Source organism: Falco peregrinus, chromosome Z (genome assembly GCF_023634155.1).
Source record: "Falco peregrinus isolate bFalPer1 chromosome Z, bFalPer1.pri, whole genome shotgun sequence".
In the NCBI taxonomy this organism is placed as follows: domain Eukaryota; kingdom Metazoa; phylum Chordata; class Aves; order Falconiformes; family Falconidae; genus Falco; species Falco peregrinus.
This window is the reverse complement of record NC_073739.1, coordinates 55,982,066-56,005,632: the sequence shown is the minus strand read 5'-3', so window position 1 is coordinate 56,005,632 and position 23,567 is coordinate 55,982,066. Positions and strand designations below refer to the sequence as shown.

General features: G+C 36.3%; 1 protein-coding gene across 5 annotated transcripts in view; it reads left to right on the top strand.

Annotated features, from left to right (window-relative positions):
* The window catches only part of SMARCA2 (SWI/SNF related, matrix associated, actin dependent regulator of chromatin, subfamily a, member 2), a 120,061-nt gene that overhangs the window by 50,915 nt on the left and 45,579 nt on the right, over positions 1 to 23,567 (top strand). For all 5 annotated transcript variants that reach the window (XM_055790263.1, XM_055790258.1, XM_055790259.1 and 2 more), the window contains 14 exons: positions 2,042 to 2,095; positions 3,551 to 3,681; positions 3,896 to 3,956; positions 5,465 to 5,565; positions 5,862 to 6,009; positions 9,189 to 9,352; positions 11,057 to 11,123; positions 11,665 to 11,775; positions 13,266 to 13,508; positions 13,806 to 13,919; positions 15,981 to 16,088; positions 18,467 to 18,553; positions 19,474 to 19,520; positions 20,781 to 20,947. In XM_055790263.1, coding sequence (XP_055646238.1) covers positions 2,042 to 2,095; positions 3,551 to 3,681; positions 3,896 to 3,956; positions 5,465 to 5,565; positions 5,862 to 6,009; positions 9,189 to 9,352; positions 11,057 to 11,123; positions 11,665 to 11,775; positions 13,266 to 13,508; positions 13,806 to 13,919; positions 15,981 to 16,088; positions 18,467 to 18,553; positions 19,474 to 19,520; positions 20,781 to 20,947 — 1,603 coding nt within the window. The remainder of the gene's footprint in view (positions 1 to 2,041; positions 2,096 to 3,550; positions 3,682 to 3,895; positions 3,957 to 5,464; positions 5,566 to 5,861; positions 6,010 to 9,188; positions 9,353 to 11,056; positions 11,124 to 11,664; positions 11,776 to 13,265; positions 13,509 to 13,805; positions 13,920 to 15,980; positions 16,089 to 18,466; positions 18,554 to 19,473; positions 19,521 to 20,780; positions 20,948 to 23,567) is intronic.

The following is a 23,567-nucleotide window of genomic DNA, read 5'->3' as shown; positions in this document are numbered from 1 at the left end:
ATAGGAGTTTTTCCTGTCACTATACAGAGAATGAAGAAAATGTAGCTTTCTGCTTCCATAAAATTGGTATTTCCTTGTCAAGGATTAAATTGTCAAGATTAAAGACGTGTTTGCATAGCCCAAAATATAAGTGCGAGATATCTGTCATTATTTACATTTATCTCCTTTGTAGCATAGGTTTGTGCTTTCCAAAATGTTTGTTAACTGTAAGTCGTAAAAGTTTCTGCTCTCACAGCAAGATCTGATCTTTGCACAGTGACTAACACTGATGCTTACTGTTCATTTGTGGTGGTGTGTTTGAAACACCACGTAGATGATCAGGGGACTGGAGCACATCTCCAAGGAGGACAGGCTAAGAGAGTTGGGGTTGTTTAGCCTGGAGAAGGGAAGGCTCTAGGAAGACTTTATAGCAGCCTTCCAGTACTTAAAGGGGGGCTACGGGAAAGATGGGGAGGAACTCTATCAGAGAGTGTAATGATAGGATGAGGACATCTGTTTTTTGGTTTGAGTTGTAAAGTCCTTTCCATTGATTGGAACAATTATTGTATGTTAGAGGGCAGTGTCATGTGCAAAAGAATGGACCCCTCTCCTTTTGTTTATCCAAGATAAAAAATACCCTCACTCGATGTAACTTGTTCAGCCAAGACCAGATATGTGGTACCGTAATTTATTCTGCCCCTCTGTTTAAACTCTTCAGTTTTGGTAAAGTTCCTTTCTTTGTCAGCAGACACATCTGCTGCCCAGGAATGCTGAAGAAAGTAGTCTGCAAGCTTATTGCATTGGGCAGGACCAATGACATTTGTGTAGCTCAGTGAAGTATTTATAAGCCTCAACTGCAGGTTATTTTTTGTATATTAAAAAACTTAATACTTCATAAATATTTTAAAAGTTTTAGACTAGAATCAAGCTTAGCCAGATTTCCATTTTTGGTAATACTAGTGAAAGGGTACAACAAAGGTAATTAGGCATGTGTCCAGAAGTAAAAAGGCTATGCAAAACGAATAAAAATAAACTTTTTTAAAATGTAGAATTGACCCATATCTGCTGCTGCATATTCATTTGAAGTTCATGCCTTGGGAAATGGACTTTAATGGCAAAGACAAAGGCTCAAGGCTTGATCTGAAGTGGATATTGAGGATCATCTCCATATTCGGAAGTCAGCTTTTCCTGAAGTATACTTCTTAAAAAAAGAAAAAACTGGATTATCTGAATTTATCACACACATTAATGATACTTGGTGTTGTTTATCTATAAAACACGATTTAAGAGATCTGGTCTTGTTGTTAGTCTGATCTGTTTACATTGGTAACCAAAATAAAACTGTGCCGTAGTACTACAAACCCAGCACTGTGACAGGAGCAGAAGTTGTATTCTATACTTTCTTGCTCATTGTCAGAATTGTTTAGGAAAATTCCAATTCAAAAGCAAACTATGTCTTCCATTTTCAAATACTATCCTGACATTTTTAAGTAGGGTAAATGAGGACAGACTTTGATGAAGTTACTGCTTATTTCTTGCGGGGGTGCCTGGCGAGAAAAAAAAAAAGTATCTAGCTTACTCCAGTTAAGAACTCCAGCATTCTTTTCGTTTGTAATTTGAGTAATTGTGGTCTAGACTTTATTGAGATATAGTGCAAGGAACGCCCAAAATACCCATTCTCGTTAGTTGTCAGACACCCCAAAATTGTGTCCATACTCGAAAGTGCCTACACCAATATACAGTTTGTGATATATGGTAACACCTCTGAAATGGAGATTAAAGCACTTTAGAGGGAATGAATAGTAAATCACATGAAAAATAATTACTATTTTATTTGTATTAGCACAGTCTGTAAGCAACTGAGCTTTAGGTCCAGACCTACCAGGTAGTAGTTCTGAGCCTAGCTCTACCTATATTCACCCATGCCTTAAATTACATGCATCCCAGGCTATTCAGAAATGGAATGAAACGTATTCATGGTCCAAAATGCTTATATTATTTAAAGTGTTCTCTCTATGCTTGTAATCTGACTGTGATATTTTCACTTCTTTATTTGATGTAGAAGGCCGAAGAAAATGCAGAAGGAGTGGCATCTGGTCTTGGTCCTGATGGAGAGGTATGAATTTTACAGCGTAGTTTTTTTGGTTGGTTTTTTAAAACTTTGTAGTGATTGTTCTGTATGCCATTGCTATAGCTTAAAAAAAAAAAATCATGACCACAAATGTTCTAAGAAGAGCTGTTTATGACCAGAAATAAAATTTATCTAGATTAACATTTATACTAGCCTGTTTCTATTCAGAAAGTTGAAGACTAAAAAAAAATATTGTATCTATCACTGAGTATGCTGAAGAATCCCTCTTACCTTTATTAAATGCTTAAGCAGTCTGTGTGTATACATAATTTACTCACTAAAATGAAGTTATAAACACTATATATTCTAGTTTTTCGTTTTTGTGAAATATATTGTTGACATTGCACATAATTACCTTTCAGAGACAGGACAGACTATACTATTGTGATGGCTTAAGAGATCTGAAAGTTCTTTCTTCCTCAGAAGCAAATGGAAATAAGTAATTTTTCTGTGTCATTCTTTGAATAATATTTTTCATTCAGTACCAGAGAATGTGCTGCCTCATGAAGAGCTATTTTGTCAATGTCATTTTTCTGTTCCATCTTATTTTTATATAAAAACTTTAGAATTGTATTTATTGTTTTACTTTTGGTCTTTTTTATACTTGCAAGTAATACTTCTGCTGATTAGTTCAAAATTATAGCAAAATCCTTTAATATAGTTACCGTTGCACAAGGAAAATGCAGCTAATGTTCCTGTAACTTCATTATCTATGGAAATGGAGTACATTTTATACTCTATCAGTCACTGTATTTTTAACTGTTCAGAATTATTTTTTCTTATTCACATATATGTACTAGGAAAAGATTCTTCAGTAGAAGCGGTAGTAGAAGGCAAAATGTTTTTCAAGCAGAAAATCTGTGATTGAACAGGGCAAAGAAATAACAGAAGTAATTATGCTACTCTGGTTTTGTTAGAGCACCAGAATAAGTAAAAGTTTCTGTTATTGCAGATGCTTTATCAGCTTAATTGAAGAAGTGAGGACAGTGAATCTTTAAAATAAGCATTCTTTACTTAAAAAGTTAGCTAAATTGTAACGTCCTTGTTTCTCCATGTAAGAGAAAAAGTCATAAGGTTAGCATATGCTTTCTTGTTACAGATGTGTATTGGTATAAATAACAGAATTAAATGCCTATAAACATACATACCTTGTGTCTTGTTTCACAGAAGCCAACAGTGTATTCTTTTCCATGCTGGTCTTGTTAATTTATTTGTAGTACTGTTATGTATTTGTAGATGTCACATAGACTATGCTACATACAGAAATACTGTGACTCAGCATTTGCTTGATAGCTATGTGAGAAGGTGTGGCTTCTAATAACAAAACTACACTGCTTGTTCAGATCTGGAATTTTGAAGGTGCTATTAGTTCTTTTAATTGTATATGACCAGCATGAAATTCAGTTGCCTTATGTTATAAAATTTCATTTTAATATTTAGCCCATAGATGAAAGCAGTCAGATGAGTGACCTTCCAGTCAAAGTGACTCACACTGAAACAGGCAAAGTTCTTCTTGGACCAGAAGCACCAAAAGCAAGTCAGCTGGATGCCTGGCTGGAAATGAACCCCGGGTAAGTAGTTAGGATACAAGTAGGCTGCTTTTTCTATTTACATTAATATTTTTCATAGGCTTCTCTTAGTTATTCTTTTTCCTTTTTTATCTCCCCTCCCTTCCTTCCCACTCCCCCCTTCATGTATTATGTGTAAACTGAATACGAGATCTAGTGAATCTAATCCCTCCTCTTGTTATCTGTAATTCATAATCTTTCTGTCATCTTTTTACAGCTATGAGGTTGCTCCCAGGTCAGATAGTGAAGATGAGAGTGGCTCTGAATATGAGGAAGAGGTATGTATCTTTAAAAAAAATAATGCGACCAGTCGCACAGTAAAAAAAAATAATTACTTATTCTATGTGATTTTCTCCTCTTTTTTGTAAGGAAGGAAGGGAAACTGGTAGCAGATGTGTAGGTGTTTTAAGAATAATACAAATAGGAAAATAAACTTAATCAAATTCTTTCCAGTTCAGAGCAGTTGCCCTTTTTATATGCCATATATGCCTAACGGGTAATCAGAGTTAGGAAAAATAAATATTTTACTCTGACTGTTAATGATCATTAACCAGAGAATATAAGCAGATTCCAGAAAAGAGTGTTTTGTGGCATTGTGCTGAATGAAGTTAACATCTCTAATGTCTATGTATTGGAGCTTTTATTGGCAATCTTGAATAACACAGTTATTTATTATGTTTATTGAAATGTTTGGGATTATGTCAGGGATTTAGGTTCAGACAGTTCAGGACAAGCTATTTGATTCAGTATTTTAATGGTGATTTAAATACTATTATTACAAAAAATCTAAAAATAATCTTAAAATTAACACACACAAAGATTCCAGCCCTGCAGGATCATAATGTTAGATAATATAAATAATCAATACTGCCACTTGCATAGCATTTTTCAGACAAGTACTTTCTAAAGGAGAGGAAAACTGAGAAATGGAGAAGGACCGTGTTCAGTCAACAGGCTGGTAGCAGACTGAGGTATAGAATTCAGATATAAGTCCAGCAGGCTTTACAATACTAGACCAGTTGACCACTGAAACTGACTGGACTGTATGATGTTAAGGTACATGCCTTTGTAGGACTAATTAGTGGTAATGTAATTCTGCAAGACTTGTAGTATTAAGATAGGAAGGGAGGGTCTGATACCTGTCAGATTCTAGAAGGAATGTTAAAAGAGGTGTGCCCACATTTTTAGCAGACTCTTCAGCAGCAGTGTTTTCTAGGGCTGGCGAGTTCATTCTTAGGAAAATACACTTGCAGAAATCACAGCAGTATTTTTTTTAGCTTCATAAGTGAGATTTTAAATTGTTGGTTATCAGTTGCAACTGTAGCCAGAGGACTTAAAAGTTATTTTTAAAAAAGTGAAAAAGTGGTGTGTTTTTCAAAAATTAAGAACCTAGAACCCTAAACCAGCAGTTCTTGGCAGTTTTTTAAGCTTTATTAAATTATCACACAACTGGAATATGATATAAACATATATATGGTATTGGAATCCTCTTCATGAATGCAGTAAACCCAATAAGGCTTTTAAAAGTAAGATGTGAAAAGGGAAATTGCTTCTTATTTCAAAGTATCATGACTTCCTTTTGGTTAATGCGTGTCAAAATTTACCTTCCTGTTATGCTGCAGTGCAATTCTGTTGCAGAATAGGTGTAAATTGAACTTTGTGCTTCAGGTTTCTGTCATAAAGCATTAACCAATGAAAGCTACCAATATGTGAATGCCAGTTGAAAGTATGACTTAGGACAATGCTGCACTTCCCAGGACCTCTGTTCTTTTTCTGTATTCTGTAGGATGATGAAGAAGAATCAAGCAGGTTAGAAGCAGATGAGAAGATACTCCTGGATCCTAACAGTGAGGAAGTTTCTGAGAAAGATGCAAAGCAAATCATTGAGTGAGTGTTCTTTATATGCTGTTTTCTGTTAGGAATTGTGATTTCTTACAGTGGCATTTCTCAAGAGTAAATTGCTGTAGATTAAAGGGAGTTGTGGTAGCTTCTCTGGCATGAACACCTGCAGGAAAAGGAATATGGTCATTTGGTATTAATTGTGTCCTACTTATAAAGAGCTTGCACCCTTTGGTGTACTTGCCATGGTTGGGGATTTGCACTTTCTTTAGACATACATATGTGAGCTGTGGTCAAAAAAGCTGTTTGTGGGAATTCACTTTAGTTCTTTTTCTGCTTTCTAGGACAGCCAAACAAGATGTGGATGATGAATATAGCATGCAATATAGCGCTAGAGGGTCTCAGTCCTACTACACTGTTGCTCATGCGATCACAGAAAGGGTGGAAAAGCAGTCTTCTCTTCTTATTAATGGCACACTAAAACATTACCAGGTGAGAAATCATTAAAGCATAAAAATATTTAAAATTTAGAATTATGCTCAACATTTCAATGTGGTATTTCAAGTGGCAAACTGAAAATGTGTTAAGAAATCCAAGATCTCTAGTAGGTTAGAATTTGGGAATTACATGGACAAAGCAATGGCCATTACCTATCATAGATAATGTTTCATACACACTGCTTGAATAACAATACCAACTTTCTGTATATACCTGTAACTTTTTTTTCATTGCAGACCAATAATATTTTGGTTTTGCTATCCTCATTGACTGACCTGGAATTTCAGTTCTGTTCCTTGTTTTCATTTGTGGTGTGTTAACAATATTTTTCTTCTTCCAATGTTTAAAAATTTAGCATTTTATTTTTTAAGATCCCAGTATTTCAGTGCAGTGATAGATGAAACTTGGAAACAAAATACTTTACTATGGAAACCGATGTCTCACATTCTTTACAGACATGCATGGATTTAGTAACTAGGAACTTGTGTGCTGACCTAAGCTAGATTCATATATAATTGAACATGTCCTTGGTACATGTTTTCAACATTTCTTCTATTGTACAGCTTTATAGGAAACTCCAAGAACCTGTATCTTTTCTGCAGTCAGAACATTATTTCTACATCCACATACAAGAAAGAATAATACTTACTGAGATGTCATAAAGGTGTATTGTGTATCTGTCTCTACTTCCAGAGAACTAGGAAGAAGACTGTTTCCTAAGTACAAAGCATTACGATTACAGCCCCCAGCTTCCTGTGCTCCTTAGCATTGCCATCTATTACAGTAGCTTGTTTAAATAATACAAAGTTCAAGAGTTAAGGTGGTTTGTCTTTCCAAAGCATTTTAGTATGTTTATATTGGGTTCCTAACTGTGGGACATAGTGGGATAACAAGGCAAATGAACAAATGCTGAAACAAGAGTGTTCATACTGGGTGTACAGAAGAGAACAGGGCTGCTGTAGAGCAGGGCCTTAAGAGGTTTTCATTCACTCACCATATAAAGCCTTGAGCAACCTAGTCCCAAGGCTAGACCTGCTTTGGGCGGGGTATTGGCCTAGAGACTGCCTGAGGTCTATTCCAAACTGAGTAATCCCATGATCCTACTTGTTCACAGCAAAACTCCATCTGAATTTGAATTCTGTTCTGAATCCTTAGCACTTCCAGGTGTCTCACTGTGAGCCCTCAGCAGAGAGGAATATGTCATTCAGGGGCTGATTTTGAATACAATAGGTTAACTAACTTTTCTGGCACGACTGAGGAACATCATGACTAAGACAAGATAGAATCCGACCATATAGAGATATATGCCAGATTGTCAGCTATGATGCCCTCTTTATTTCTGCTGCCTCATTGTCAATATGTTATCCCCCTTGTGCACCCAGTGAAGCAGGGAGCCAACAGACACAGTCAGACACCACCTTTACTGCATAATCATGATTCATTGTCTGGGAAAGTTTACCTGATGTACTAAATGAATAGTGTGTAACAGTACTAATTTGGTGGTCATATTGGCTTAAAGTGCTCATGGATGGGAAATTAAGATTGTGGTAATTCCTTTACTTCCTAAATTGTAATTACTTATGGAGCACAAAAATATTCTTAAATTATGCAGATCCGTGTTTTGCAATGCAATTTCCCTGTGTGCCACAAAGCAAAATAAAATGCAATTACACAGACACTCATACAGGGCATGCCAGTTAAAGCAGGTCCTTTGGCTACTCACTATGATATCTAGCAACTGAATAATTAGATTTGTTCTTTGTGGTGTCTGTTCTATATATAATTGCACCAGAGGTAAGAGGTAGACTTGTTTAAGGAGCTTTATGTCAGGAGCATTGAGGCTTGGCTTTGGTTCTAGCAAGAATGTTCTTAAGGAGACTGTTCTGTGACTCTCTCCTTCACTCCTTGTATTTCCCTGTCCTCTAGATTTTACATACTTCTTCCTTCTCAACTTTTTTTTCTGATTTTCCATGTTTCTTACTGTCAAGTTTGGTCAGATTGTCTCTTCCTTCATAGCGGTATATGTCAGTGGAGAAAGTTCAATGACATAGAAGAGACAGTTTTCTTATTCCCAATTCTTAAACTACTTTGAAAGTGGGACATAAAGGTGCAGAACAAATTCAGAACAAACTCTTGGTGGCCTGAGTATTTCATAACTAAACAGAAATCAGCCAGCAATGTACATAGAGCTAGTAAATTGGCAACATTATTTTGGATACTCTCTTATAGGAGCAACAGGTTACTTCAAGCATATAGTGTTTTCTCTCTGAATTTTCTTAGGCTTCTTAATTTACTTCTCTCTCCACGCGTGGGACACGGCAGAAGTCTGGGTCTTAGAAGCAAACACTTACTTTGCACTTGCATCAGTAATGAGATACACAGATATGTGGAAGTCTGTGTGACAAGGGAATGATCTGAGTCAGTGCTTTCTAGCAGTATTCCTTGGAATGTGAAATTCTGTTATGTAGACATTTCTTAGCTACAGTACTCTGGCTTCCTTCTGGCTCTGGGATTTTCTGCAGAAGGTGTAACTGAACAAAGGGGGCCTACTCTGACATGTGAAGGTCTGGACAGCAGACATAAATGGATGTGCTCCATGAGTTTTAGCATACCAGTGATGCAATTGGCAAGTGTGAAGCTTACATGTTTTGCCCAGACTTGATGGATTTGGTTTTGAAAGATTTTAATTGACACAGGGAAATGCCATGAAATACACACAGAAAGTATTACATGTGTTAGTACTGAAATTGAAGAACAAACTTATGATGTGAAGTGTTTATCAGCCTTACATGTGAGTGCCTGTGTTGCTTTGTATGCAGTACACAAAAACCTCCATCTATGAAATCTGACTTCATATTATGGGCTTTGCTAAACAGGAGTGATGATTTCCATATAGCTGTTACAAGAAATGTAACTTGTTTTGTTTGATTGTTTTTTCTTGTGGTTTGGTTTTGGTGGTTTTTGTTTGGGTTGGTTTTTTGGGGGTTTTTTTTGGGTTTTTTTTATTTTTTTGTGGCGGGAAGGTGTTAAGATAGCTGGGGATCCCTGTGCATATAGTATTTTTAAAGGAAATTGAACATCTAAGTAGGCAGGGACATCAGAACTTTGGTTCTGTAGTACTGGTATTAATTAGTGTGGGGTTTAATAACTGAAACTACTGCTCTTCATTTCAGCTCCAGGGACTGGAATGGATGGTTTCGCTCTATAATAACAATCTGAATGGAATTTTAGCTGATGAAATGGGCCTGGGAAAGACAATACAGACTATTGCACTCATCACTTACCTGATGGAGCACAAAAGACTCAATGGCCCCTATCTCATCATTGTTCCCCTTTCGTAAGTAAAGGTTCCCTCTCTGTTAGTCGTTCTAAGCATTGCAGATGTGTGTTCTCAATACACCAGCTTGTTTTTCAAGTAATGATACTACCAGAGATGCACAGTGGCATTACACTGAGCATGTAGTCAATGTTTACTTTGACATTTCTTCTCACGTAATTCTCTGGCTTTGGAAGGGTGAACAGAAGGCTGATAAAGCGCTTGATGCCGTTAGTTTCTGTCCACTCTTTTCGCAAGCTCGTAGTGAATTTACTGTAATTCACTCTTAAGCCACAAGAGGGGGATATTTTTTTCATATTACAACCATGCGGTTCCCCATACAACTTATAACTGATATTAAAAATCTGTTGCTTAATTCTTTAAACAACTGGCACCTTGATGATACCAAGTAGTCATGCTTTAATGAGGTTGGATGATCTTTTAAGTACTGTTTAAGTAGCCCGGGACGTAGCTTTGGTGAATGATACTCACACTTTGGTCAGGTGTCCAGTTCATGATTGTTTATGGTGCTTCCACCTTTTGCTTTTCCTTAGCTTTCCAAGATGCTGCTTATTTTATACATTTCTCTTAATGCATTTTCCTTTCTCCAAAGGTGAGGTGTGGGTTTTAGTGATTTCTAGTGCTGTGTTTAAAATAAAAACTGTCAGGCATTATAAAACTGATGTAGCATATTGAGGGGTTGTTTGCATATTTTTGTAAGTGACTTGATTGATGTGCAGAAGCTCCCTGGCCTTTTGTTAAATAATTTGTCTGCTAGTTGTGCTGAGCGTGCAAATGTGTTGTAGGACTGGGATAAATTTTATTCGTGGCCATCTCTTTTGATTTCTTTTGAGGTATCTTGTCTTCTGGCTGCAGTAGTAACTGATTGACTAACATAAATACCACAGCTATGCATAATTATATGAATGCAAATTATGAGATCTAGTGTGAAAAGAAGTGATTGGGAGAAGAAGTATCTATACAAGTAATACAAAGTTAAAAATAAGGGGGAAATGTTATTCATGTTTGATTTCACATGGGCACAGTAAAAAAATGTGATTTATTTTAAGTTCTTGGTAATGATTTTTCTTATGTTCTAAAAGAAAGCAGCAGAAATTACTTTCCTGTATGTATTTTAAAAGCAGCCTTTCCCTGCCTTTTCTTAATAGCTGGCACTGTTGTCATCACAGGTCCAGTAAGAGAAATTAAAAGAAAACAAGGCAAGCAACTGAAAAAACTTTGCTGCTATATCATGATAACAACTAGCCTAGCTATTAAAACCTAACTGTTGTGATCAAACAGCAGAAACACTGTGCAAAACCAGACCTGTATAGTGGCACTGGGTGGCATTATGAGTAGTTTTACTTGAGTAGAACACAGATGAACTAATCAACTTCATGAGGCTGTATCTGAAAAATTGTAACATCAGGTTTTGGATGATAGGTAGTATAAAAGAACTTAAAAATCTGATTTTTGTTCCTTTGTTATCATTTTAATATGCTCCAAAATACCAAGATGCATGCAAAATACTACTCTGAATTGCTTTCAAAGAGGCCCCTGAATGTGAGCTGAAAACACTTTTTTCTGTTTACTACCTTCTCAGAGTTGCTTGTATTTTATTACAGTATATAAAAGGCATTTTTGAAAACACACTTGGAAACATTTATAAAGTATTACCTGCCAATGCTGAAATATATTACGTTTTCTTTATTATCTCTATGATAGGACTTTATCCAATTGGACATATGAATTTGACAAATGGGCTCCTTCTGTGGTGAAGATATCTTACAAGGTTTGATTTGCTTTTTATCTGATTATAGAGTTGAAGGAATGAGAATAGAGCCAGTTTTAACACTGCCTCTGCATACATTTCTAAACTGCTAGCGAAGTTTTGTCATGTATATCAGGTACTAAGCAGTATCATAAGACTGTAATAAACTGTAATTACTTTCACATAGTGAAGTGCAGAATCAAATTGTTAATTATCACATTGCAAGGCTTCTGATAAGAGTAATACAAATGATATCTGCTTCACATTTTATACATAGCTGAATACTTTGCTCTTTGCTCACTATAGTAGTGTTATGGCCAAGCAATTTGTAAGGAGGCTAGACTGCTAGCTACATGTTTCCAGTGCCCCATAAACAGAGCTCTACAGTCTAGTAGCTGTTTAGGGAAAGTACTCTGAAGAAGTTTGGAATGCATTGATGTATTGTTTGCAGTACTGTAGGATTACAAGTTCATGTGGTTGCTCTTTATCTGCTAATTCATAAAAATTATATACTTTCTTCATTAGAAGAAAGAATAACTATTCACTTAGCTCTCTCTTCTAGGGTACACCTGCAATGCGCCGCTCACTTGTTCCTCAGCTTCGAAGTGGAAAATTTAATGTTCTTTTAACTACTTATGAGTACATAATAAAGGACAAACATATCCTTGCCAAGGTAATAATGACTGTCATCTCTTAGCAGCAAGACCTTCAAAACATGTTGAAATAGTGCCTGGCACAAAATGCATTTTTGTTTTATAGGGAAGTCCTGAGCTGTTGTTCTGTCCTTCAACAGAAATGAAACCTTTCATTTACTTTTCTATTACTCTGTTTATGCTTGGACTTCTCAGTCACAGCTCTTCTCCCTGTAAACATCAGAATTTCCTTGAATGTGGCCAGGACAGTAATTCCTTTGTGTAATTCTGTCAGTACTATATACCTGCCAGTCCTTGGAAAAACATTGCTTTTCTACCCTCTGCTTAATGGCATTTTACCTAATCTGCAGTCCTGACTTTATTTTTTTTCCCACATTGTTTCTGACTTGAAGCTCACTTTTATTAGAGCCTTTCCCGCTGTGTGGTCACTTTTACCCAAATGACTGTTACCTGTATCATCAGTCTGGTATCCAGAGTCTTTACCACACATGGCCGAGTTCCTAAAGGCTCACAAAGTGTCAACAGGAGTGCCTCAATTGTAATGAATTAATTTGAAATTTGCTGTACTGTAAGACTATGTTATGTGCACACAAAGCAGACTAAAGAGGCATTTTGACACACAGAGAAACCATACGCTCCTACTGTTTCTTTGTTCTTCATTTTCACTTTATTTCACTCTATTACATACTGCATATTTACATTACTCATGTTTCCTCTCTCATGCAAAGGCAGTGCATTTTCTTAGCATAATTCTGAACACCTGAGAACAGTTTGAGACTGCAGAGTTTTCCTTCCCCTATCATTTTTGCCAACTCTTCCTAAAAAGATAGGAAGGACAGCACTATGCCATTCAACCTTTCCTGGGAAATGGAATTAGTTAGCACCTGTGAAAGTACAAACCAAGGCTTTCCTAGTCATATGTCAGTGTGGCACATGTGTTTACTGCCCATGTAGTTAGTACACATGATAACAGAGAGCTTGAGCAACTTCCTTTCAGCATCTGCTGTGACTGAATAAACTGAGTAACTTGAGATGATTGTAATTATGCAGCTTCCTTCTTGAGTAAAAACATAGGATTAGCTGAAACAAAACAAAGTTCAGAGTTGCAGGTTTTTGTGAGAAGTTCTTTTTTCTGGAAATGGTTTTGTCTCCTGTCAAAGTTTGTGTTGGAGATAGGTCATCTGGAGTTCATGTGGTCTCTTTCTTCCCCTGTGAATCATATTCTTGAAGAGCTAGCTAATCACCCTAATCTGTCTCCCAGAAATGGGAGGAATCTGCTGTTTGCTGGAGCAATTCAAATCAGAATTCATCATCAGATCCAGCAAACCTAATGTTTTTTTCTATTTTTGCTGCAAGGGCACTGGTACTTAGCTAATGCTTGATTTGGCTTTTCTCATAAATGAGAATGAGTGATGTCTCAGGCTTCAAGTATTATTGTTCTACGCCTGTTGGGAGGAATTTGACTAAGTCTGACCTGATCTGACTTTGACAATTTTTCTTTTTCTTTTAGATTCGATGGAAATACATGATAGTAGATGAAGGCCATCGAATGAAGAACCATCACTGCAAGCTGACTCAGGTCTTGAATACTCACTATGTGGCCCCTAGGCGAATACTGCTGACTGGGACTCCATTGCAGAACAAATTGCCTGAACTTTGGGCTCTTCTCAATTTCCTCCTCCCAACCATTTTCAAGAGCTGTAGCACCTTTGAACAGTGGTTCAATGCTCCATTTGCCATGACTGGAGAAAGGGTACTGTAGCAGTTTTTTTTAAAACATTAGAAGCAAACTATTTTTGTAAAACAGAAAGGAGCTTATACAGAAGGATTAGTGTTTGAACTCTCCCTGATACTTGGGAAATTAACATAACTAAAAGCCACCTTTTTTATGCCAGAAAATTTTAATATCAGTTTTCTGATATTAAAATATTATGAGTTGGTTTGCTTGTAACATGCAAGCAATTATCAGACATGCTTAACCTGTCATATAAGCAAAGATATTACCTAATATACTGAGTTACCACGTAGTGACTTCTATAAACTTTTGTAGGTGGACTTAAATGAAGAAGAAACAATTTTGATCATCCGTCGTCTCCATAAAGTGCTCCGACCCTTCTTGCTGAGGAGATTGAAGAAAGAGGTTGAGTCTCAACTGCCAGAAAAGGTTTGCAATGAGAGGAGTTGTGGAAGGGGTTTAATAGTTTTTTTAAGCATTATGTAATGTTCCTGTGGTTTGTTTATAACTCTGCAAAGAAAGTTGGCCATTGAGGAAGCCTGAATACCTGAAGTTTCTGCATTCTCAGGATTCCTCACTAGTCTTCCAGCTTTATTTCTGTTTGTAGTCATCCATATAAGGCATGCAACAATTATATTTCCCTAATATCTGGTTTCAAGTTGTGAGCCAGCCATACACTGACGATTAGATTCTGTCTTGTCCCGTCATCCCTGCATTGGGTAGAACCCTTGCTCCCTTAGCTAGTTCACTGAAATTCCTAAAGGACTACTGGACTTTATAAAGCAGGCGGAACTTGATCCTGTGTTGATATTTGTGGAGTTGTGTGAAGTGTCTTGTTGAAATTGCACAGTTTTTTTGTAACTAGTGGCTTTTTAATTTGGAATATAAAATCATTTTCTGATTTGAAAGGTCCTTGTTTTTATCTCTGGCCAGCTCATCTCACCCCACCCTGTTGTCCTCTGCAATCCTGCATCACTTCTCCCATTCACCCTTCCCAGAATAACAATAGCAACTAAACAAACAAGTAAATTTGAAGGTGGTCTAGGGAAAACTTGGTGCTAAGGTCAACTTGGTTAAAACCATGCCAAAATGAAATTTTTGTAAGTTTTGTTATGAGTTGACTAACACTGGCTGCATGAAGAGCTCTGTAGAGATGCTTAATGACAGTATTCAAAGAAAGGCTTTAAAAAAATTCTTTCTCATCTTTATAATGTTGTGAACACTTCTACTGTTGTGACTTTCTGTTCCTTTGAGTGTGAGACTCTCAGTATCCTCAGAAGCATTTATTTCAGAATGAAACATACTTCTAAAAATATTACTGAAATCTTTATTTCTATTCAAATTTCTGCCAGGTAGAGGCACTGTATCTGATAAATCCATTAACAGGCATTGGAAGAGGAGGATTTAGAAGTTGCATAAACACTGGTACTCAGGGGACCATGTTTCTTTTTGTTTCCATTATCTTGTTTATGAAAAAGGCAGTTAGTACAACCATGAGGACTGAACTTGTTGACCAAAGCCTGTTAATCAGTGTAATTTCATCGGATAAATCTTGGTAAAGAAGCCAATGAAGGAATAGTCACTTCTCTCTAATGAGTTCATCCTCCTGTCTTTCTGAGAAGAAAACCTGATAATTTTTATTTGATGTATTTATTAAACATTAGGAAGCTTATGCTTTTTCTTTTCGTCACCACTTGAAAGATTTCTAGCCACTAGTGTGGCTTTGTTATGTGACTTTTTATTTTACATAACTTATTAAAAACATAGTGGCTGTAATCTGGAAATTGAATAACAGGAAAAAATGGGTTAAATTGGGGTATGAAGTCTGTATTACTGGATTTAAAGATAGTGTGCAGTCAAAACCTGCTGTAATAAATAGAGTTTTACAAAGCTGAACAAGAAGTCAAACTGCATGTGAGGATCATACAGTACTTTGTTCCCTGAGGTTTTAGCTAATGTTGAGAAAATGGCATATTTCTATGCCAACCTAGGTAAGGATAATGCTAATTAGATACTGTAAGGGATGCTTATTTACTAGGTATACAATTTTTTTAAAATGATATTTTTATAATGGTTTGCTTGATATTTTTGTAATGCTTTACAGACATAAAGTCCACAGGTTATTAAACATAATTTTATTTTTTTAAATAACAAGTTAAAATGTAAAATAAAACAAAATTGCTTTCTAATTATTTTTTTAAATTGTTAAAATTACAGAATGAGTAAAAAATATATTTGGCAATTCTGCAGTTACGTTCTTAGGATCCAACTGTCTCATAGTGGTTATGATTCTCACAGAGAATCTTTTGAGATACTCATTGCTGTGGTTGCAGTTGGATTGCTGCTCACTGAAATCATATGTGGTGTTAGGGTACAGACGAAAGATGAGTAGTTTTTTTGGTTTCTGTTTTAGGATGACAAGAAACTGCAGTGAGATCCTACTAACATGTCAGTGTGTTTATGGTTGGTTTTTTGTTTTTTTCCCACTAGGTGGAATATGTGATCAAATGTGATATGTCAGCTCTTCAGAAGATCCTGTACCGTCACATGCAAGCCAAGGGAATCCTTCTCACTGATGGTTCTGAAAAAGACAAGAAGGTACAAAAGAAAGACTAAACCATGTAGAAAACAATGTATTATGATTGAACATGTTAATATGATTTCTGTTTTATAGAATAAGTATGTAGACTTATTCTATAAGTCTATAGACAGATACTGCAGGTATCTGTCATGGGAAAAGAAATGTCTATCAGATATGCTTTTATTTTAGAAGACTGCAGCTTGTGCTTTCTGTTCAGAAGGAAAAGATGCTTTTTGTATTCACTGTAGTTACAATGGCATTCTGCAAACAGTCAATGTTTGAAAAAAGCCAGCATTTCCCTTAGCCAAGTTTGATCCAGTAATGTACCTGAATAATTGTGATTGTGGCAATGCAGACTACAGAAGGTTATTCATCTTATCTTTAAGAGCTATTAGTTCAGTGTAAATCTTGTTTCGGCCAGCTAGGGCTTTATGCTTGCATTCATATTGTAAGATCTGTTAATGACAAAGTTATTTAAGAGAACAGTAGGATTCAGAGTCTTGTAGTCAGATTTAGACTACGTGTTAGTAAATTTTGATTATACCATCATGGGACTTGATCCAGTTAATATCAACAAATTGCCATTCATCACCTTGTGTGTATATACTTTCCACATTATAATAAATGTAAAATACCTTGAACAGGCGCTGCAGAACAGTTGGTGTGTCACAGTATGTGTTTGCACCCTGTTATGTGTTGCACTGCAATCATATACTTTCTTTCCATGATCCTTTTGCAGGTTGCATTGGTACAATGGGTTACTTTTTTATTCAGTATCTTGTTTTGTTTTGTTATGTGCAGTCAAATTGTTTCCTTTCCTGGTGCTTTTTCAAACTCCAGGCAAAGCTGATTCTTACTGTTGGATATTAATACTCATCTTCATAGTTTAAGCACTTTGTAAACATTCATTTGTGTTCCTTTGTTGTATTTTTAATGTAATTCTGTAGTTTGATGTCTTTACTTTTGTCCTACAAATCTCATTTTGTAACGGAGTCTTCCGCTTCCTTCTCTTTCTGGTCTCTTTCCTTTCTTTCACCAGCTCACAATCTTCTGTCAATTTTCCCTGACTTGATTCTCAACCCAGCTTTTTGCTTATCCAGTTCAAATTGACTTTGCTGTCTTCTGAACACCTCTTTCTCCTTTCCCTCTCCCCAATCATCTACAATTTTTTTCTTGCTTGCTTTTTTTTCTTTTTTCTTTAACTGCTTCATCAGGCTGTCTTATCCATGCTATCTGTTTTCAGCAGAGGGGCTTGGGTTCATTGATCAAACTACTACTGTGTTACGAACAGTCTTTCTGCAGCTCTAGCCTGGCACCAGCTCAGACTAGAGAGAATTCATTAAGCTGGGAAGCTCTAGGAAGTTACCTAATCTTAGAACAAAATTGAACTGCATTCTAGGCCAAATTAGGGAGATTTTGAAAGGAAAAAAAACCAAGTTTTAGATGTGTGGGGTACCCCCTTCAAAAGTAAAGTCTCTAGATGGAAGTTATGATTTCACTGTTCTTTCCAGGAAAGAGTAGAATGTTACTAGTATATAATACGATCAAACAGTGTACTTTTCCTGTAGTTTTACTATTGGAGATTGCTAGATTGTTTTGGCTGAGATTTTTAAAATAAATCTGAAATAGTCATGCAGTACGCTTGGAATATTGTTGTCACACTGATTACATTTTCATAAAATCATAGCAAAGCAAAATGGCATCTGAAAGCAACAAGTTTTTGTTGATGTTCATATGATATAATATTCTCAAACTTGTATCCACCAGTTTTTAGTCTAGCACAATTGTGTGAAGTCTGTCCTGGTTCTAAAAAACCTTCACTGTAGAGTAGATTTTGAGAATATACTTTGTAAATACTCAAGTAACTCACAGGCTTTGGTTATCTCTAGCTTTTTAGCTGCCTGTGGCCTTGTGTTTTACTTGTCCTGGAAAGAGTAAACCCACATATCCAGTTAACAGATGGGGAGACACTGTAGAATTGAAAGGCATTCATCTAGAATTGTTTCCTGTTAGAGGGTTCAGACCTGATGGAGTTTGTACCGTTTCATAATAAACAGTACAAATAAGCAGTGTGCAGGACAGTAGATGCTCCACTTCCCACTGTGAATACTGCAGGTAGGTACATAATGCACTTTGTGGATTTTTCAGGTCTTTCTTTTTTGTTATGGAGCATCCTTAATGATAGATGAATTTATACAGTAAGAGAACTGCACAGTAGCTTCTGAGGTTTTTTGTTGTTTTAGATTTTGTTTGGTGGGTTTTTTTTATCAGTGATGCGTGTTCAGGCTTGGGATAGAAGCATTTTTATGCCTACATGTAAAATATCTTTCAAAAGCTTCATTAATTAGCTGAGAAATTAGACATATCATTTAATTTGGATTGTTTGTACCCATAGGGAAAAGGTGGGGCAAAAACTCTGATGAACACTATCATGCAATTGAGAAAGATATGCAATCACCCATACATGTTTCAACACATTGAGGTAAGACTGACAGGTTTGATTTTGAGAGTTGTTTTTATGCAGAAGGCCAACATAATAGAAAACTGCAGCTGAAGCTTATGTGTGTGGAAGGGGACATCTCTGTCCACATCATTTTTGCTGAAAAGGACACAGTTGAAAAAGTCATTACGGTCATTGTTTTAGAAACAAATGGACCAACCGCCAATTTTTTGTTGGCAATCTGAAGTCTAGTTTTAAAGCATTTAATCTTATGGAGACATCACCTTTAAAAAATGAAGTTTTTTTTTAACTTAAGACATTCCAGAGCAACTTAATCTCTACTTAGACCTGATCTATGATGTAGAGACTCTAGTTCAAATGTCATGTGCAGGATCTTTGTAATTAGCAGGTTGCTAATCTTTTACAGTATCAGCCAGAATTGTCCTACTATATACACCTTGTTTTTTCAGCAAAAATGTACTTATCTATATAGTATCTCTCATTAGGACTCGAAGTACATAAATGTAATAATATATCTGCAAAGATAGAAAGCATCATAAATATCGGGAGTGTAACTACATTTATGAAAAGAATAATTAAGTACCTACTGTGATGTATTATCATTGTAGTTTTCACTCTTTGTTCTCTTGTGTGCTAACTAATTAAACTGAGTGATTTCCAAATGGATCTTCCAGTAATTAGTATAAATTAATTAGTTTCTACACTGTTTGTAAACTGGTAAATTGTGTGTGATGGAAGTTACTTCTGCAAACCATGAATTTAAAAAAATAGTAGTACAGGAAAATGTTAAGCAGAGCACTGTTGCTACAAGGTAGATTCCAAAAGTGTGAACATAACGGAACTCAAGCCCCAACAGTCATATATTTAATTGATATAAAAATGCATAATTTTGGGTTACTTTGTAGTTCATAATAATCTGTTTATTTCGTATAACTCTGCAGGAGTCCTTCGCTGAACACTTAGGCTACTCAAATGGTGTCATCAATGGGTAACTTTCAGTTTTTCCTCCTGTTCATAATGTTGTATTGGAACTAATGTATCACATTACTTTTTTAGAAGGTACATGCTAAAAATTTACAGGTACACGTACAAGGCACATACCCTTGTACTGGAATAGCTTAGATAGCATCTGAAATTCTTTGGAATGACTCTTCAGAGGTATCAGTTGGGGTTTTCTTCTCTTTCTTGTAATTTTTGCTTTCTGCTTTTACCTCTTTACCATCTTTATTCCAAATTAAAGTAGCATTTCTTCCATTATTTCAAATTACATAGATTTAAATTTTGTCCTTGGCACTTCTTTGTGCAACTGTCTAGAACTTAATGCTTTCTCTAGGAAAGGTGTATATCTGCCATGTGATTCCCTTCTTGTTCAGGTGTTAATGATACTTCTTTTTTTTTTCCTTAACTAGTGTATGAGACCACTTGTCTCCCGAATAGTTTAGTCTTTTGCTGATTACATATGTTTGCATATCAGAAAGCCATGTGTCTTGTGGACTTCAGTGTACTGTTGCTAATGATAAATCATATTTTGAGAGTACAGACTTAAGCTTGGAAAAAAAGTTGTGTGAAAATTATTTTTGTAAAGCATATTGCTGTGATGCTGATTTAGACAACCTGTTTACTTTTCTCAGTTATGAGTTCAGTTTCATTCCTAAGAGTCTTGTTTTGCATAGAAGACAGAAGAGCAGCTAATCAAAGCAACCAAACATTGTTCAGGACTACTAAGGATATATGGCTGAAGAGTAGTATATCCTCTGTCAGACTCTTCCCATTATCTCTGTACATTGGTTAAGTTTGGAATATTTCACTTTCATGTACATAGTAGTTGAGTGGAAAGGGAATTGTTTCTAACGTGCCTGATTAAATACAACTTACAGCTGCAGTAAATGCCAGTTGAAAGCAAAACTAGCAGGTGAATGTCTTAACTGATAAAATGCTTATCTAGCTGAGAAATAATGTCTGTTTAGATAAATAATGAAACAGAATTTAGTTTCATAAAGGAGGGTATTCTGTGTGGCTGAAAGTCCACACAGTTTTCATAATTGAAGAAAAATCCTTTGCAAACAGGAATTCACATAGGTGTTTATTTTTTATTTTAATCAATATAAACAGTTTAAAGAGAGAAAAGTGCTATTAGTTTTATCTTAAGTAAATTCATCTTTCTGTTATACTCTGACATGATAATGATTAAAAACTTTTCTAAATGCAAGCTTATTCTGGCATTTGCTGTGCTTTTTCTCTTCAACAGAGCTGAACTTTATCGGGCCTCAGGGAAGTTTGAGCTACTCGATCGTATTCTACCAAAGTTACGAGCTACTAACCATCGTGTGCTTCTTTTCTGTCAAATGACATCACTTATGACCATTATGGAAGACTACTTTGCCTTTCGAAATTTCCTTTACCTGCGTCTTGATGGTAAGCTAAATGAAAAAAAGGATAAATAATAAGGAGGTAGCATGCTTCAGTAATTTGGGCATGGAAGACCTGGGTTCTCTTCCTAGTGTCTTCCTAGCACAGCAGTGCTGTGATGTGACTATACAAAAGTGTACACATGTTCAAAAAATGATTTGACAGATCCATGAAGGAAGAGTCTGCAAGGGTAGTATCTTGAAGTTATGGCGGTAGACTCTTAAGCTGCAGCTTACTAGAATTTTCCCTGTTCCTACAGAGAAGGTACTGAGGAAGATGTACTTCTGCCTCTCTTGGCAGAGTTGATCTTAATTAATTCTCCATCTCCCTGGCTCTTTGACTGTTTTCTTTCATCTGTTTAACCTGCAAACCATTCAGTGGAGGGATTGTTTTGACATACACTGAGGTCTGTTCCTGGAATGCAGGTTATGTAGAGATTTGATATTTAGGGGCTGATCTCTTTTCTAACAAGGTTTAAAATCCAGGGTTCCAATGAGTTGTCACCATCTAAGTTGCCTGAAAGTATTCGCATGATGAGAGATGATAATGCCAGTGTTCTGCTGAAATTCCAGGGAATTAATTAATTTGTGCCTGTTTAAAGTTCAGCTGCTGTTCTCCACAGGACAGCTGAATTTCAGTGACAGGTAAAGTAGTACCTGTGATTTTCTTCCTGAATTTCACAGGAAGGTCAGTAGCCTCGATTACTTTATGTATAGATATGTTTTATTACCTTTGAATGAAAAAATGTTTTAGAAACATAGTGGGGTAATATTGAAAGGAAAATAACTAAAAATAGCATCTGAGGATTAAACCGGTTTGAAACAAGTTTTCATTTTGCCTTCTTTCATGTTGGTGATCTCTGCCTCATACTGACCTTCTTAAATATTCATTATTTTTACTTAATGTATTTATCTCACACATTATAGTATAACATAGGGCCAGCAGCATTTATCAAAATACAGCTTTTTAATAGAAAAGCATTGATTTAAGAAAAATATAAAGAATGGCATGAATAAAGTGAGAGTTTAAGGTTCTTGAATAAAGTGAGAGTTTAAGGTCCTTTTGGATATCCTTTTTGCAGCATTTTAAGTAGACTTTTTGCTTCATGCTTTATTTGGAAGAAAAAGTAATGATGAGAAGTGTTCTCATCCTTTACTAATATTAATGAACATAGACTTGAAACACTGTTATCCTCAATTGTAATATGGAGTAATGAATCTGAGATGCAAACAAGCTGTCTCACTGCCACAGGATGTCTTTGTCAAAACTGGCTAAAGAACAATAGAACTGTGCTACCCAAACCCTCCTTGCACCTCTGGCCTGCAGATGTTTTAAAGCTTCCATTCAGGAAATATTCATTATATTGCATTTAAAATGTTTTAAATTACCTTATACCATGTATTTTAAAATTAATTCTTTTTCATGCTAGGATGTCTATGGTAATATGCAGTGTAGTAAATACAGTTCCTTGTTTTCTTTAAGGTTTTGCAGGTAATTTCTTAAACTAGTGAGATGAACCCTTTTTTCTTCTTTTTTCAGTTTTTTATCAACAACTTTTTTCTTCTTTTTTTGTGTTTTATCAACACAAAAAAAACCAGTTTTGTGATGATATCTTCCAGTCTGGAATGTAATATGTATGTAGATACTATCCAGCTGTCTGCTTGCATAGAGTGTTTTCTACCCAAGTCATGTGCTTCTGAAGGGAATAGGTTTCTGTGGGCTAGCCATTTGGCTCTGTGACTGTACTGGGTCTGACCGGGATGAAGTTAACTTTCCTCCTGACAGCCCATGTAGTGCTGTGCTTTGCATTTCTGGCTAGGCAGGATTGATAACACTGCAGCATTTTGGCTGTTGTTGAGCCATATTTGCACAGTGTCAAGGCTTTCTCTCCAAACTACCCCTCCACCTTCAAGGCTAGTAGGCTGAGGGTGAGCTGGGACCCAGCCAGGACGGCTGACCCAAACAGACCAAAGGGACATGCTCAGCAGTAAAAGCTGAGGTGAAGGAAGAGGATGCAGGGACATTCCTCATTTCAGCATTTGTCTTCCCAAGCAATCGTTACAGGTGCTGAGGCTTTGCTTTCCAGGACATGGCTGGACATCTGCCTGATGTTGGGAAGTAGTAAATTAATTCCTCTTTTTGCTTTGCTTGCATGCACAGCTTTTACTTTTATTAAACTTCCTCTATCTCAGCCTAGGAGCTTTTCCATCTTATTTTCTCTGCCTGTAGTGTTGAGGATGGGTAGCGTGGGGGGAGAGTCTGGCAGCTGGCTGGGGTCAACCTACCACAGTAACAGAAAAACATCCATCTTCTGTACATCTATCAATACCTTCCTAAACCAGCAGACTTTCTTTGGCTTTCAGTTACAGACAGAAGCGTGAAAAAGGTGAGGAAAACAGTGGACCAGGCTAAGATGATGCATATACTGTTGTCGAAGTACATGAAATTCATCTCATTGTCAGAGTGCACAGGGCTTGGTTTTTACTTAGAACTTTGTCTATGGTTTCACCAGTATTTAATTCCTTGCCTGCCCTCCCTCAGCCATTGTACACTATCACCCTCAAGATTTTAAGAATTTTCAATCCCTTTCATATTAATTATGACTCTGAAGGCTACCACTCACATT